The 18,241-nt window shown below is 42.1% G+C and overlaps 1 protein-coding gene across 1 annotated transcript in view; it reads right to left on the bottom strand.

The window, feature by feature from the left end:
• LOC102378205 (N(4)-(Beta-N-acetylglucosaminyl)-L-asparaginase-like) overlaps positions 1–18,225 on the bottom strand; it is a 34,892-nt gene extending 16,667 nt beyond the window's left edge. Inside the window, 6 exon segments of the mRNA XM_025201457.1 lie at positions 1,189–1,277; positions 2,275–2,313; positions 10,218–10,263; positions 14,176–14,332; positions 16,128–16,266; positions 18,077–18,225. Of these exon segments, the coding sequence (XP_025057242.1) occupies positions 1,189–1,277; positions 2,275–2,313; positions 10,218–10,263; positions 14,176–14,332; positions 16,128–16,266; positions 18,077–18,188 (582 nt within the window). The 5' untranslated portion in view covers positions 18,189–18,225.
• Positions 18,226–18,241: the final 16 nt, after the last annotated feature.

The following is an 18,241-nucleotide window of genomic DNA, read 5'->3' on the forward strand; positions in this document are numbered from 1 at the left end:
GTGGGGCCAAGTGGGGAGGCGGACAGGGGGGGCTGGGAGATAGGGCCAGGCGGGGGTCCCTCTATGGTCCCCTCCTCCAGCCCCCACCCCCCTGCTTACTGGAATGGAGCCCAGGTCCAGCTCCCTGCGGTGGTAAGCAGGGACTGCCTGAATCTCTGAATCAATTTGGAGGCTTCCAATTCGATTTGGATCTTTTAACGGGTCTCCCAATTCAATTCGGATTCAGAGATTCAGCCCCTGTATCAGACTGAATCGAAATTGGCTAGTGAAGCTTCACACAGACCCAAAATACAGCACTTCAAATTTAATACTTCATTTACCAAGGGTTAATTTAGAAGTGCTGTACCCATTTTTAAAGTGCTGTAAAGCTATGCACTTCTGTTAAGTCATGACAATAAAATACTTAAATGACGAAAAAAGCAACTTCTGTACACACCCAATAACCTTCCTTTAGAGGTCTGACGAGACTGAACAATGCATGCTGGGATATGCAGACTCTGCAGGACAGATTTACATTAAAGACAATATTGCTAACTTCAAATGTTCAAAAATAATGAGTCAGGCCCCACAAAAATGAGTGGCTTAAAAAAGTAAGTTTGGGTTTCAATCTTTCTTCTGGTTTTTGAGCCTTTACATTACACTCAGGCCATTTTCAATGTTATTCCCACTACAATGAGGGTTAGGAATAAACTTTAAAAAAATGAAAGCAGAGATTCTCTCCTAAACAAATACCTTCAAGCCCTAGCACTTTGGCAAAATCAACAAATATCACAAGCCTTGCAATAAAATGTGTGTGGGGCAAGGCTACAGATACTAGGTGGAACTTAACCATGTTGCAGAACTTGTTGGACAACCTTTGGTCATCCCAATGAATGATACAGTTAAAATTCTTCGAAAAGATAAAGACCAGGATGTTGCATTCACCAACTGCAAAATGCTTCCCGTTGCTTTTATTTTTTCCAGCTAAATTTCATTATCCAATTCAGAAATGAGAAAAAAGCAACTATATCAGATAGTCCTTCTTTGTGACAATGAGAAAATCATTGTGGGCTCTGCACTGTTAAATGGGATTAGAAAGTTCCCATCAGTAACAATTTTAACAACAGTCTGAGTTTCTACCACTACTTTAGAGTGTACAAATCATTGAGGACTTTTTAGTACCTGATGACTGATGAGGATTTTAAGTACCTGATTATCTGCATAAAGACCGCATCCTGGCAATGGAGAATCACCTACCCTCCCAGGATATTTAAAAGGAGCTCCAGAAGTAGATACACCTATTATTAAACACAATTAGTACAATAACATTTTAGAAGTAGATCATGCTCCCCCCATTTACCACAAAAACAATGGGGAAAATGTTGAATCTGGTTTAATTCTGCTTGTCATTTGAGTCGCTATGTTTTTTCTTACCCAAATTTTTCTAACTTGAGAAAAATAGAAAATTGCTGGAACACAACACTGTCACTATTAGATAATTTTGGTATATTTCTGTATTTTTCAATCCAAATGTTAACCAAGTTGAAAAGTTACAGTGAGCCAAAGCTACCTCTAATATATAAGCTGCTCATCATCCTTGTATACATGAACTAAGGCCTGGGTCTTCAAAGCATTTAAGGCTGCTTATAGACATTTAAAAAAGTGCTTTACGAGAAGAAGCAGTGAATTACTTAGACCCAGCTCTGCAGTGTCTGTATAGATTGGGTGCTTCAGTAGGGCTTTTTGGAGCTTGTATCTAAAGCTGATTTCATCAGCTATTAATTAAAGAGCCAAAAAAGCCCTGCTAAAGCACCTGATCTATATAGATGTCAGGCAAGCCAGGTCCAACTAATATTAAGCCTCTTCTGGGGGCGCACTGAGCTAGGCACAGGAGTACGCTGAGTTTAAAGTAAAGCAGCATTTTAGCTTTGCTTCTTTTTTTTTTAAACATCTGCAAGCAGCCTAAATGTACTTAAGTCCTCAGTCCTGTTGCAATCAGAGTGAGGCAGACACCTAAATGCTTTGAGGATCTGGACCTAAACAACTATAGGTAGCAATGTGATACTGCTCAGAACTGCCACCTCCTGGCCACATTCCCCACTCACATCCAGTCCAACTGCTAGTCAGCACCAACAGAAATGCTTCCTGTCTTACCCTTCACAACCAATTACCTACAGGCAGGAAACAAGAACTTCACAAAAAAAAGCCCACCCCAATTATTTAGTTAGCAGCAACCACATGACATAAGAAAGGCACAAAGTTAACAGTTGTACGATATGTTTTGATTAATCTTACCAACAGTTATATTTCCATGAATATCCAAGGCAATTAGACCTAATTAAAATATAAAAAAAACAATTTTACTTCTCAAGCAGAACCATAAATTGTTTCACAAAAGATTGGCCTGTTTTATTATGCAGATGAATTAGTCCCCAGAGAAACATGTTAGACATTTGAAGCATGTTCTTGAAGTTATAAAATATTAAAAGGACAACCAGAAAAGAAGAGATTTTTATACCAAGTTACAAGTGGCACCTAATACTGATATAAATGACAAATTACAAGAATGGCTTTTGCCATTTTTCCAGGTTTCCTCCTTTTTTTTTTTTTTTTTTACTTGATATATTCAACAATGCTTGGTGTCTAGTCCACGTAATTGTTTTCCCCCATGTATAACTGACTGTGCCCCGATCCTAAAAAGGTCTGTTCATGTGCCCAACTACTGTTATAAGTAGGCCTACTTACATCAAGAGTCATGTGGATGTGTTTTTGCAGGTGAGACCTTTATTTGCCTCCTTACAGGGAAGCAGAAAGAAAAGGTCTTATAAAAAAATTTTGATATAGAAAAAAATCAGAACAGCTTATTTAAAGAATGATCTACCTTAAACTGCATTTCAAAAAATGTGACTACTTTAGAGGAAACTACTCAAGAGGAAGACATGAAAAATATGAACAAACATTTGTTTGATAAGAAAACACATTTTAGCCGCCTGTCTGGAGTTGCACCGTAAATAACAAAAACATAAATGGTTAGCATTTTATTAAGAGACCTAATAAAAATAATTCAGTGATTTTGCATAGATGACAGCCTATAAATTGCTTCATAAAGTCAGAACAATTATCAGTGTAAAAAGGCCCGTCCATTTAAAACAAACTAGAGCAGTCTAAATACACAGTAGCGAGTACATCTCTGAAGAACTTCACCCTGCTTCATGATAGGCATTAGTCCTGTCACTGACTTCAGTGGCATAAAATCAAGCCCTAATATAACTATTATTTCCTTTCCTAGGTGATAAACACCACACTACCCATTTTTGTTTTCTGTCAGACAGTAATAGTAACTCTGTTTTGCCAAAGGGGTTAATGAAAATATTGCAATATGACAAGGATTACTAAGGGCGATATCTTTTATTGAACCAATTATGTAGTTGGGATACAGTTAAACAAAACAATTCAGATGAAAGAATCCTTGACCTAGAGCAAGAATAAATGTAACATATGAACAAAGCACCCTGGCCTTGCGGTGCCCCTCCCCTCCACTCACAACCCACAGCCCCACTCCTCCCAGCCCTGCTGGTGCTCCTCACTCCCAACCTGCTGCCCCTTTCCCCCCAAGCCCCAGCCCCGCAGTGTGAGGGACAGCAGGGGGGCAAGTGTCCCCCCAGATTTGTGCTCCCACAGGGGGCACGGGGCTGCAGCCTTGCTGGGTGAGCATAGGCAGGAGCTACCTCCACAGCTGAGCAGGCAGGATTCAGCGCAGGAGGGCAGCGCGGGGCAGTGAGACTCATTACTGCCACTGCTACTAGAAATCCTGCACCAGCCACACCTACAGCAGCACGGGGAGTAACAGAGAGAGGCAGGCCGCATTACCCTCACCTTCTCCCTCCACCAGCCATTCGTGTACCAGGCTGCAGCTCTACTCCACCACTATGGCCCAGCCACTCCCCCTCAGGCCATGGCTCCATCCCAGAGAGAAGGTGGGGTGGCAGGGAGTGTTGCCTGTGTGCCCTCTACCAAAGACTTACCTGCAGGGTGCTACAGGAGCTGCTCTACACGCTGCCTGGCTGTCACGCACATATGCATGCACACATGGTGCTCCTTGCCTGATCACCCCCTTCCTACTCCCCACAGCCCCAAGCAACCCCATGCAGGCTGAAACTCTGCCAGCCTGCAAGGAGAAACTTGTGGTTTCCCATGTTTTTCTCTTTTAAAGGAGAATCCATTTTTAAAGTTTGTTGATTCATTTTTTGTTAAGTTTGTTCACAACTCTTTCATATATTCTTGTGATCCACTTTTGAGTTATGACCCATGGGCTGAGAAACGCTGAACTAGATGACTTCCTGAGGTCCCTTCCAACTCTATTTTCTATGATTCTATAAAGGAGACAGTTATAGCTCAGTTAAAAAGTTCACCCACAGTTAAGTCCTTACTTAAGGCAGTTTTTTTTGTGTTGATTTAAGCATACTAATTCCATTTAAGGAATAAGCGGTACTGATACTGGCACTCTTCTACTGATGTAATTGTCTCCACTGGACAATTGGTTGTACTAGTTTAACTATACTGGTCTTTAATATAGTCAAATCAGTACAAAAAGTGTGCGTTGACAAGCCCAAGCTAACCTCCTATCAGTACGCTGAAGCATCTGATGCTGGCTACCATTGGATTTAGGATGCTGAACTAGATGAACCATGGATCCAATGTGGCAGGGAAATTTCAATATTACCAACTTCAAAAGGAGATTTGCCTGAGTAAGGACTGCTACAATATGTGCATTACTGCTCTGTTGTTATAGCCCTTATTAGGCATAAAGTAGTTGCCATGATTTATACTTAACAAAATGTTTTATTAAGAACCTATGTTTACAAATAAATTAACTATTAACTTTCTACTGAATTCTTCTAAATATTTGACATAAACAGGTTTAGTAGATGTATTCAGGATAACTTAAACAAAATCGTTAACATTTCTGCATATCAAACTAATGTATTCTATATAACTGAATTTTCATACTAATAAAAAGCATTTATAATTTTAAATAAATTAATTTACGGGCAGTCCTCGACTGAAGACATTTCAAGTTGCAACCAATTGCACTTCAGACATTTATAAAGTGACATTTTGTTTCAACTTTGACATCTGTTTCAACTATACGATGCTTGATCCAATGCCATGCCACTCCAGCGAACAAGTTCACTGTGTCACCCATCTCCCTGGAGAACTGTCCAAACTTCCTTAGACACTTTCTTTACGAAAGCAGACAAGACTCTAGAAAAACGTGCAGCCAAGACTCCTGAGAAGACTCCAGCCAAGAGCCCTTCAAAAAGTCCAACCAAGAGCCCTTCAAAAAGTCCAGCAGTCAGCTCAAAGAAGTCCTTCCAAATCAATATGATTTCTATTTACAATATAAATACATTAATGTAGCTATATTACACATCTATAATTGATTGAGTACAAAATTCTGGGTTATTTTTGGTGACAATAGGGTATTGGGCCTTGGTTCAGGAACCAATCCCCCATTTATAACATTGTTCCTATGGGAAAATCGGTTCTGAGTTGCAACATTTTGACTTAAGACGCGGTTTTCAGGAACCAGTTGTGTTGTAAGTCTGAGGACTGCCTGTAGTTGTTTTTTTGTTACTTTTTATATGGTAAACTGTCTAACTATTCAAGCAGGGTGGGAGTGTTATTATAGTTGTGATGGTCCAGGAAATATATGAAAAACAATGTTTTTTGTTAATCTCTCTTATTCAGGCAACTGTATACCCAGAGAGATGTTAGGACACACTTTTTGTGCATGAAGTGCCCTTTTTCAGGTTTGGGAAAGAAGCAGGCACAGACTGTTCAAGGACAGGAAAGGAATAGAAGGGGAAGAACAATTTTTCCCCCTCCACATGCACAACTTTCATGAGAAAGCCACAGTAGTATTATTGCCTTCTAGGTAATGTTAGTCTTTTAATAATACCTGTAGGTGGCTCTGTTTGAAATTATTAGAACTGGCACAGCACAGGCTTCTGTGTTATTTTCTCAATATTGTACTTCAAATACAAATCAACACTCACTTAACATTCAATGATGTTTCTCCATTTCATGTCACTAGTCAACATATCACATATTCAAGAATCTATGTACTTATTCATCACAGGATCTAGGCTCTTCAAGTGTCACAGAGATATTTGTGTTTGATTTGTAAGGTCCAACATACAACTGGTGAAAGGTTTAACATGTCTGTGGGCAATAATTAACACACATCCTTTACATAAAAATCCCTGTAAATATTTATTGTACATTTCCTTTGAAATACAAGGGAAAGAATTCTAGGAACTGCTCAACACTCTTTTCAGCACAAGAACATATGCCAAGAGACTCTCAGGACCTAAAAGCAGTGGCACATCCCTTTATTCTGGCTGTCATTTCCCTCTGTAGATCTCAACTTTGGCATGCTTTTGACTTCAACCAAACTATGGTATCTTTTAGATGCCAGCAGAAGGAACTCCACAAACAACATGTGCTAGTTTCCTCTTTGAGATTAAATGTATTATTTCATTTGTGCTTTGACAGTCTGAGCAGCAACAAACTTACTGCAGGTTTCAAAGCAGAAGCTCTTGCATTCAGAAGTAGCACAGAATTAGACTTTAAATATTTATTTAAATTTTACATAAAGCTATTGGCAGAAAGTCATTAACTGAAACAAAGAAAATGAATAGCTGGCTTTTAGGGATTCTGAACATCTGTTTTTTTCCCAGCGAAAGGCTCAGTACCGCTGAAAAGCTAGGTCAAATGTCTAAGACTAAATGTCAGGTCATAAATATCTAACGTAAGTTTAGGGCAGAATGCTATTTTACTTTATGTACAGTTTTTTTTTTAAAGCAAGGCAGTTTTAGATTCTTTTTTACTTTTTATATGCTGTGCCTGCTAGAAGCAAAATGGAGGACAGCCTTCCCATATTCCCATCTCAAACCCATCTGAACTCTCAGGCCAGATCTGAATCATAAGGAGCCTTGTGAGTCAGATCAAGACCCGGAGGTAGTGGGACAGCAAGTGGCAGCACAAGGGTAACATAGCTGACACTCTTCTCACACAGCCACTGACAGATATCCCCAGAAAGCCTCTGTGACTGAGAATTTGGTGACAGGCCTTGCTCCAACCTGCCCCACTTCTTAACTCCTGGTACCATTTGGAGCCCCACAATCCAGATGAAACAATTTGTCCAATGGAATCCCAGCCACAGGCCATATGTCCAATGTTTCTATTTTAACTCAATAGCTTAGTGTTCAGGGCACTTGCCCAGTGAGTAGCAGACCCAAGTTTTAGGTGAGGGGGGGGACCTAGAAGGGGTTTGAACCTACCTCTCCTACTTCCCACTGAAGTGCTCTAACCACCAGGCCACAGGTTATGCAATATCTGGGCCTTCTCTAGCCCTACTCTTGAGTCTGACCCACTGTACCTTGGATAAAATGGATAAAAAGCAGTGGGGGGATTTCTACTCCATTGGGAGTAAGGGTCCAAGGTAGAACACAAGGCTCCCTCTCACCTAAGGTAGCACTCATATTACTCAGTCACATACCCTCTGGCTTATTTTCTTCCTCCTGGACTCATATATCTCCCTCTTTGCTGCTCAGCATGCAGCCTCACTAAGCATATGCACACTTTTCACTCCCAGACCTGAATTGTAAACTGTGCATAAAAAGCCAAAAACTGCAGTTGAATGGCTGTGTATGTGCCATTTAGGGACAGAGAGAGAAAAAGTATTTAGCTTTTAGTCTTCATTAGAAAATGAAGATGTATAAAACTGCAAGCTTTAAGTAAGAAGTGAAAACACCAGTGCATGGTCATACCACTGCGTAGTCATTTCCTTCTGGGAAAGCTAGTTTAATCTTCAAGAAATGAGGAACTAACAGCAGTAAGATTTTGTACTTCATTATTTTACTTCTCTCACTTTAATGAGAGAGCTGAGCTGAGCTTGTTGAGCCTTGGAAAAACCCTATGGAGCTCCACAAAGATAGAAGAGCAAGACTAATTTCACTGAGCAAGACAAAGTGGAGGAAATAATGAAGAACTGTCCACCTGTAGAATAGTTTCACAGCAGAATCTTGTGCATGTCCATCAAGGAATTGGTAGGAGATTCACAAATGCATCTGCCAGCAAAACCCGGCAAGATTTTCTCTCCAAGTTTTCCATATACTATTTGCAAATCTGTCCGTGATCTACTTTGACTCAATTTATTTTGAAGTGCCTACCTATATCTTCATTTCCTTGTTTCAATTACTGTAATTCTCAGCTTTCTCTTGTATGTGCAGAATGTCTTCCTTTTTACATGTGCTGAAGTATGGAATAACATAACATGATCTCAAATCCTTCATAAGCTATTTCACCCCAGCCATCTTGTGCACCTGAACCTGACACCTGGTGCAAGAACATCCTTGACCGGGGAACCACACCCAGGGAGACTGCTAAGGCCCTTCTGCATTTGCAAGAGCAAGGACAGGATCTTTACTAAAATTTGTATGGACTATGAATTCACCTCTGTGAACTGCTTCAGAATTAGCAACACAGAGACCTGGTGGAACAGCTCTTATGCCTGGAATGTCAACACTGAGGGTTACACTGTTTTGAAAGGACAGGGCCAGGAGAAAAGGTGGTGCCTTGCATGTCAAAAAACATATACCTGCTCCCTGGTTCAGGAGGAAGAAGACAGCAAAACAGAATTAATTTGGATGAAGATGAAAGATGCAGCACTGATACAATAATGGAGATCTATTACAGGTCACCTAATCAGAAAGTGGAGGTAGATGAGGCATTCTTCAAGCATGTGACAATCTACCCAAAAGCTATGCAATGGTACTGATGGGAAACTTCAATTTTCCAGGCATCTGCTTGAAGAACAATGGAGCCAAACATAAGATGTGTGTGTGGGGGGGATAACTTTTTGTTCCAGAAGGTAGAGGATACAACTAGGGGATCATCTATCTTAAATCTTTGACTTGACCAACAGGGAAGAACTTATGGAGGATGTGAAGGTAATGGATAACCTGGGAGGAAGCGATCACAATATGATAGAATTCCAGAACCTGAGACAGGGAAAGTACAAGGTCAGCAAAATCTGGATGCTAGATTTTATCTGACTCAAGGAGTTAATAGGCATGGTGCCATGGGAAGACAGATTGAAGAATAAAGGCACCCAGGAGGTCTGGGAGCTTCTAAAGGGCATAGTATTGGAAGCCCAATGAGAAACTGTCCCAACACAATGGAAGCACAAGAATGGCAAGAGACCAGTGTGGCTGCACAAGGAGCTTCTAAGATGCTTCAAATGCAAAGCATATTTGGCTGAAAGGTCTTGCCCCTCCATTCAGGGTCAGATGATCAACATATTCGGGGTCAGAAATTTTACCCCATGGTCAGATTGGCATGGACCTTTGGGATTTTAGACTTCCTCTGTAGTGGTGGGTGTGTGGCTCTCTACCCAGGATCTTCTGAGCAGCACATTGAAACAGGACATTGACTGCCATGGCTCCCCTGTTTTAACTGTGGCATTATGGCACAGATTATGTCTGTGCTGCGTCAGGGCTGATGGCAGTCTTATGTAGAGTTTAGCTTATGGATTGTATAAAATGGTTTGGATAGGAATGATCCTGACTCAGGCAGAAGATTGGTCTGGATTACCTCTGAAGGTCCCTTCCAGCCCTACTTCTCTATGGGCACCTATACAAGTGCAGGGAGGCTCCTCCGACGCACTGTAATTACAGCATGCTGGAGCAGACTGGATTAAGAGACTGCTGGAGTGTACTGTGCTCCATCAGACCCCAGCATCATGTGCATCAGCATCCCTGTGAAGAAAAATGGTGGCAGGGAAGCTTTAAAGCTCATTCAAAAACATTTGCTACATGTAACACCCAGGGCACTTTAATTAGCGTGACTCTCAGAGCCGCTCTAATTCAAGCGTCCTGTCCCACCCCCCCACCCCCCAACTCCCAGAGCACATATATAATGCCCATGTGATTCTATGATTTGGTCTGCATGAATAGCTAATAAGTATACAACTACCTATCCACCACAATATGTTTGCTACTGATGATAAAAACTTTTAGTTAACATACAATAACCTCTAAGATTACATATAGATGAGGAGAAAGAGAAGCCAGTTTAACAGTGACTTCATTTACACAGGGTTTACTTTAATACAGTATCTTTATATTATTTAAACACAGATTAATTAAAAAAACTGCATTACAATTAGTTACCTAAGGTATCGTGTCCTTTGGGACTTTTTTTCTTCTCTAAATATTCCTATAGGAGAAATGTAGAATAAAATAAAAGCTAGTTTGACAAGGCAAGGAACATGTACATAAATGATGATAAACACTGGATTTTAAAATCATTATATAAAAAAATTGAAGCAGTGTACTAGAAGAAACAGAGCTATTAAAACTGTGATCTTTACTGAGCACTGAGCATAAATGGACTTCCAAAATCAAAACCCCTTTTTTGATGCGAGGAGAGAATGGACTTCAGCAGTCAAAACTCCCTCTAGCATCAGTGAATCAAATTTAAATAGTAATCTTTGTACATTGTGGGTGAACTGCGAAAAATTCCACTTTTATCTGAAAATGTTTCCTTCAAATAGTATTCAGAGTCAAATGATCTGGGTTCTTCTATTCCTAGCTGCACTACGAACTTCCTCTAAAGTCACTTAAGACTACATTTCCAATAGTGCTACCTAATTTGGAGGAACCTAATTTTCAGCTGTCAAACTTTAGACATCTGGAGTGAGATTTTCAGAAGTTAGGTCCCAGTGACTTCAGTTAGGGTTGTGGTTGTTCAGCACCTCTCCAAATCAGATGTTAGGAAGCCTGATTCTCTACTGCTGTGAAGTGTGTATTTTACATCTATGCGAAGTGAGATTAAATGATACTCATGATGAGAGTAAAAAATTCTAATTTGGTAGCATTTTGTACTTGCTTTGCATATGTCTCAGTAAGTACAATATAAGCAATTCAAGTCCTGAGGGCGTAAAGGCCTTTAATGAACCCTGTGCAGGTGGATCACTGTGTTCATGTCAAGTTAAGAGTAGGATTTAAGGGCAAAAACATGGCTACCAGAAAACAAAGCATTCAAAGAAAGAGGCCACTGTTGAAAAAAAATTGGCTTTAGCTTTTTTTGTGCCTTAGTTTTATCATCATACCACAGTGGCTGGAAAGATATTTCAGAGGGTGGTTGCTTTAACAAGTGGGTGGCCACTTGCACCCCAGCCCACACCACCAGTCACCACTCCTCCCTCCCTCTCTATCCCCATGCCAACACTGCTGCTTCACCCCACTGCCTAGCTGCCACTGGGACAAAGCCCCCTGCTGCTAAAGTGCCCTGTGACCAAAATATTGCAGAAGCTCGCTAGATCCAACGCCAGATAAAATGGCTCTGCAGGCCAGATCCAGCCCAAGGGCCATAGGTTGCCAATCCCTGAATATGGTATTCAGCATTAATTACTGTTTGTATTGTCCTAAGTTGTATAAAGTCTGCAACCTGCAATACTGCTTGTAGGTGTTGTAAGATCCTGGGATGTAATATACAACACAGAAAAGCAGCAATGCTTACACTTTAAGTAGTGGTGCCCAACCTTCTGGCTGGACAAATAGTGCAGGGTCAGGGTCTGTGCACCTGATCTAGTGCAGGGTTGGTGTGTGGGTTTGGTCTACAGGTGCCAACTAATTACCAGCATAAGCCTACATGCCTGGATTTGGCCACACAGTGGCCTGACACCACATGATCAGTACAATCGCAGAACAACCTTGTGTACTTGCCCAACTGCGCCAGCGTGATCTACCATGCAAGGCCACATTATCCAGCCCGCAAGGGTCCCCATGGGACCAAAAATTTGACATCAGCGGAGCAGCAATTAACACTGCCACCACTCCCGCACTGCCAACTTTCCAGACCTGTGAGAAATCCTCTGGGCCAAATGAGGTGACTCCATGGATGGGATCTGGCCTGTGAGGCAGAGGTTGAGAGTCACTGCTTTAAGCAATTATCCAATACTTGAAAAAACAGATCAACTTTTAAAATCTTTCCTACTGTTTCAATTGAAATCAATAAAATAAAGTATTCTATAATCCCCAATACCGCAATATAAAAATAGAGAAAGATTGCCACAGTCCATGAAAAAAATGTTATACAACAATAAAAATTCCTTCAACATCTTAGTTAGGTGGTAAGGTCAGCTTGTTAAGGATCTTATGGTATGTGCACATTGCTCAAGGCAGTAAAGCAGAAATACCTGAGCCACCCCTTTTCATGGAGGTGCAGTGTGGACACATACTTAAGGATGGATCTAAAACAGCGGTGCTCAAACTTTTCCCACCACAGCCAGATGGGTGGTGCTAAGTCCATCTGCAGGCAATATCAAGCATGCAGTACAGAAAGGCGGTGCCTGATCTGGCCATGTGGGAGGAGTGGCCCAGTCCTGATCTGACTGCAGGGAAAAGGGTACATGGCTGACCCTGATGTGGCTGCGTGGCAGGAACGGAGTGTGGCCCAGTCCTGATCCAGCTGGGGATGGGGGGGAAGGGGATGTGGTCCAGCCCCAATCCAGCCATGTTGGGGGGAGAAGGGGGAGGGAAGGAGCATGGCCCAGCCCCAACCCAACTGTGGGAATTTGGCAGAGAAGAAAGTTGGTAGTATGAATTGTCACTGTTCCCCCTGCCACCAAATTTCCCAAACAGGGCAGAGTCCTGCAGACTGGATGTCAAGGTTCCAGGGGCCACATTTGGCCCATGGACTGGGGGTTGAGCAGCTCTCATCTAAAAAGAAGGCTGCAATATCTAAGGAAAATTTTAGAGCATTTAAGCTTGTTTTGATGTATTTGAACAGCTTAATGTAACAGAGAAAGGAAAAGGCCACATAGGTCCAGAATTGTAAACAAAACGCTTCCTTTTTTCTTAATGGCAATCAATACCTTACATTTGCAAAGAAAATAAATATTATTCAACTATCATAAAATGGCATTCCATAAACATTTTAATATAACAAATATTTGCAAAATACAATCAGATATGCCCACGAGTCTCTCAAAATATTCAACATCCTTCATAAAATATAAAAAAATCAGACCTCCATTATAACAAATTTTAGTTTTCAGTAGTTCTTATTTTCCTGAGATTTGGGAAACTAAGAATTTCATTTTTACATCAGGGGATCATACGGTGTTATTATGGCAGGTTAACCTGTTCCTTCAGTCCATGAAGATAATGTGTAGTAACATTTTCTAAACAATCCCAACTTGTTTTATTTACTATTTCACAGTCCAAATGCCACCCAGTGATTTGTCAGTGTTAGGGTTATTTTTGGACTAAAAAATCTACTTTTAGTGAAGTCAACAATATTTAATGTTGCTCTTGGGAGCAGAATAATATAACACAGTAGAAATGGTAGTTCAATAATAAGGAAAGATGCATAATTAAAACTCAGGGCCCAAATTCTCTTCCTACCTCTGCCAAAAGCACAAACTGGCTTCAATTCTGTAGTAACTTCTACATACCTGAATGCATTCAATAGTTAAGAGGGCATGGTGAGGTACAGGGGTAGAACTGGAAACAGTGTGGCTGCTTTGTACTGTGCTCCAGCAATCTTCAGCTGGCAGATAGTCTGCCAGTGACTGCTACCAATTTGCAGTTTAGACCTGCTCTAAAGCTCTTCTAAACTCAGCTGGGGCTGACCAAACATTAATGGGTGTATAATCAGTTTTTCTGACGTCTAAATGCTTGTCTCTGCTATTATGAACAAAGCTTAATGACAGCAGTTTTTGACCCTTGGGTCAAGGGTCTATACTGTCAAAGAATTGTGCAAGGGAAAGCTTCAGTGAACCACAGCCTGCCCACTCTTTGCACCCTGTAGCCCAGAACAGATGTACTATAGTCAACTCAAAGTAGTACTAGGCCTGCATCAATAAGTACATCTGAGATGGCAAAATTACTGGCAAGCACCCAATATCACCTTCAGACAGCACGTGGTGCTTCACTGCACCTCTCCTTAGCCTCGTCTAAGAAATGATACAGACTTCCCTCCAAAATTTGTTCTCTCTTTTATGTGTATGGGTAATTCCTGCCCATATTAGCATGATCTCCATATGAATGCCCAGCAAGATAAACTACAGACATCTTCATATGAAAGTCCACTCACATCAGGTATACTGGTTGTAGACAGTACCTTATAAACTTCTGCACTCCGTTCAGTCATCATACTTTCATTGTCCTCTACCATGAAGCCCTGCTCTCTTGCAAAGGCCGCAGCACCATCTCCAACCAGGAAGCTGCAGGTATTTCTCTCCATGACTTTACGAGCTACAGCTAGTGGTGTTCCAACTCTTTTGCAAAAGGGAAGATTTACACTTTTATTGAATTTTTATGTACTGATTATTTTTTCTCAACTCAGTGTAACAACAAAAACAAGTGCCAAAAATACAGGAAGTTAAAACCAACAAGAAACCAATTAGATTCCAAGCACAGGGAGAGCATAATTTGTTAGTAAATATCTTTTTACTGGAACTTTTTTAAAACCTTAAAGCAGTCTGAACAGGATATACGCAACCTAGACAGTCCAAATTAGTGCTGTACTGCGTTTCCCCTTAATGTTCCTATTTCTAAGTTTTTCTTTGACAGACTTATCTGCTCTAGATCCTTTGACCATAAAAGAGCTGTCAGTTCCTTTCATATCATTTAGAGTTCAACTAAGCCACCTATTAGTAGGATTCCACAAAAAATACATTGTTTCTTTAACAGGGCTCAAGCACCCAATAAGTGGTAAACTGCCAGAAGGGCTGTGGATTTTTATGCAGTTACTTGGTTAAAATTGAGGACCCATTATTCTCTACTGATGGTGTAGCAGTGGAAACACTACTAAGCATAGAGAAAGCTCAGACCCTTTTTATTCTGGGTTGTCTAAACCTATTCTGCATCTTTATCACTGTAGCAATTCCTGACACTCCTTACTACTTGAATCATTTTTAACAACAGAGCTGCACTCATTGTAAGTTACACATCCCTATTTTCCTATTACAGATGTGTTCATTCTTTTTCTTCTCATATTTTAAATACACTTGTGAATGTGAAGTCAGGCTCCAGCTGAATTAAACTGGTAAAAAAAAACCAACCTTAAAATGTCATTCAGTTCAGAACACATTACCTTCCTGCATTATACCTGTCCTATAACAAAACATAAGAATCCCATAAGACCACTCAATAACCATCAGCAGTAGTTAGCACCAAATATAGCAATGGATTTTAATTGCTATGCTGTACTATACACCCGAGGTCCTCCTTAACAGACCTATTTCCATTACAGAACTTGCATCCCGTTGATGTCTAATCTTACTTGCTGTGTCAGATTAACAAAATTAATTGGTTACTGGTGTATTACATGCCAGGTTTCAACATTACCGTCTTTACACAAAAATGTTTTCAATTACTCTGTTATGAATTAGAGCATGGCTTTCTTCCTTAGTAGCCCAATTACTGGAAAAACTGTCATTTACTAAAGTCATGGGGGCAATGTTACTAAGATGGACAAAATATCATTTGCATATTTAAAATGACCTAGTTAATATACAGCACTTGTATTAGTTAATGCATTAGTGTTTTACATTAAGCACATGAGGTTCGAAATCTAGCTTACCTCAATTGGACCATACTTTGCCATTATAAAACAATCATTGAAAATTACTGGAAGCTTGCATGAAAATTAGTTGCAGGATATGACCCAATGGAAAATAAACATGTGTATAGCATTTTCATCCCCTTACCTCAAGCATTTTACAAACGTGGGATAAGTCTTTGTTTGTGGGATAAGTTTGTAGATAAAGAAATTGCCAGGTCAAATGACTCATCCAAGGTTGTGTATGTTAGTCAACTGCAGACCAGGCAATAGAGCCCAACTCTCGTGCCTATCAAACCAGTGTCCTATCTACAGGACCACAGTGTAAAACAAGTCAGATGATTTCAGTTTAGTTAATATTTCAGGCTTGATAGGAGGCTTCCACTGCAATTACTTATTGTGCTTTATCCAGCAATGCAAATCCCTCACTTTTATGGACATGAAACCTTTCCACATACTTATAAAAATCTATGCATGTTGCCGCAGGTAGATTAAAGCACATTACGTACCCAGACAGAGCTGCTACTGCTCCAAAATGACAAGGATGCCCTTCCATTACAGCAGCATCACACTGGATTAATCCATCTTTGTTTGGGTAGCCTCCTCGTCCTACTACATAACTCCCTATCTCCTCATCATTTTCAATAGCTGGAGATAAGTAAAGTTTAAAAATAGTCAAGCGTTAGACCCAAGTTTCCATTTTTTAAAAATCCGAGTGCTTCCCAAAATCCCATTAAGAAATTGAACAGTACAGAAGGGTCAAAACAAACACTATTTATGGGGGACTGACATACGCATATGAAAGAGTGACCTACATCCCCCAGGCTGTACCCTGTGTCTACAGATAGGCACCCCACATCCTGTTACAATGGGGAGGCGGGTACCCCCACCCCATTATGCAGTGCCATGCCTCACCGACAACTCCCTGTGGACTTTTTGGAAGCACTGTGTCACAACAGGGCTCTGGGCTGCTAGCTCCCCTGACACCACAGGTTGTGGGGGAAGGTTAAGCTGGACTGTATCATGTCCTTCGTCCCCCCTGGGGGTAGTAGGTCAGGCAGTGGAAACTGGGGGAGGGAGGGGAAGCCCCAAGATCCCATCTGATATAACAGGGGCAGCAATGACCTAGTGGAAGTCTGGGGTAGCACCATACCTAGACTCATGGTGGCCCCGGGCAAACTCTTCATCAGCGATAACAACAACAACAGGAAAACGGGGAAAAATTACCATTTTGGGCCCCATATCTGTCCAAGCCCCGGGCAGCTGCCCAGTTCACCCATGGCTGTGTCTGGCCCTGGTCTGCGGGCTGCTTGTGAACCCTTCCCAAACCATGTGCAGCCCATGGACTGCCAGCTGGACAGCCCTGCCATAAACAAAGGAATTGTGCCCATGTGCCTTTGGCTACATTGAAGTAAAACACATTTGTTCTAACATTAGGTAGCACCAGTGATACAGGAATTATCCAAAAAGCCGAACAGCATTTCTGTAGCCTCATTTCAGTTGATGGGAAATTTGGATACACAAGCAAAGCAGTTGAAAAGCAAAGCAGTTCTAGGCCAAAAAGACAGGAAACTTGATAAGAGCTCTGTCTGTCTGTCTGTTTCTTTAAAGAAATAAACACCTGTTTACTCAGAAGGGGACAGAAACTGGCAAGGGAAGGGGACTGATGGGGGCTCCAGTCAACCTGGAAAAGTAACAACTGCCCCAAAACAGTACAGGGTACTTGACCATGTATTTTTTTTAATTCCATGAGGGCAGACACTTGAAGTCCTGCCACTTTTATACACAATGTGCCTTAAGTTTGTGTTGATGGACGCAAGGTCATGAGACAAACGAACTATGCTGGGACCCACGCAGAGCAGGGGCTCTCACCCTTCCCAGACTCAGGGCGACATTCAGAAAATGCCAGCTCTTCGTTTTCACTCATGTTTCCACAGCCGCTGAGCTGAAGCCTTTGGAGAGCCCCCAGCAGGACACAACAGATTTAAAACCGCTGGCTTGAAAACTCAGGGTTTCTCTTAGGAATCAGGGGCAGATCCAAAAGGGGGTGGGGGGGGAGGGGGTGTATTGGTGCATCTGTGCCCCCCGCCCTTTGACCCCTGCTCCACTCCAAGCTTAAAACCACCCGCTTAGCAGCAGCATTTCTAGTCAGGTAGCGCTGAGGGAGCCGCTTGCCTTCCCGGAGCCGCTCCCCTCCAAGCGCTTCACTCTCGGGTCGTTAAGGTCTGTCCGCGCCCGTGGAGCGCTCCCACGTCCCGCCCGTGCGGTGCGCCCGGCCCCTCCCGCTGCTCCTGCGCCTCCTTCCTTCCCAGGAGCGGGCGGCGTCCAGTGGGGCTTCCCTCCGACCCCGCGCGGCCCATCCCCACAAGTCCAGCTCCTGTTGCTTTTTAAAGAGGAAAAAACCAAACAACAACCAGGTGTTAACCCCTCAGCGCTGCTGCACGGGGTCTACCCTCACCTGCCATGGCTTCCTGCACGCAGTCCGTGGCGTCCGCGCCGCGCAGCAGCAACGCCCGCATCTTGCGCAGGGCGGGCAGTGAGAAGGTCCAAGTGCCCGCGGCCGCCGCCATGGCAACGCCTCGTGGAGTGGGGGGAGGGGGCGAACATGCCGACCGGCAAAAAA

The sequence above is a fragment of the Alligator sinensis genome, unplaced genomic scaffold, assembly GCF_000455745.1.
Source record: "Alligator sinensis unplaced genomic scaffold, ASM45574v1 scaffold939_1, whole genome shotgun sequence".
Lineage (NCBI taxonomy): Eukaryota > Metazoa > Chordata > Crocodylia > Alligatoridae > Alligator > Alligator sinensis.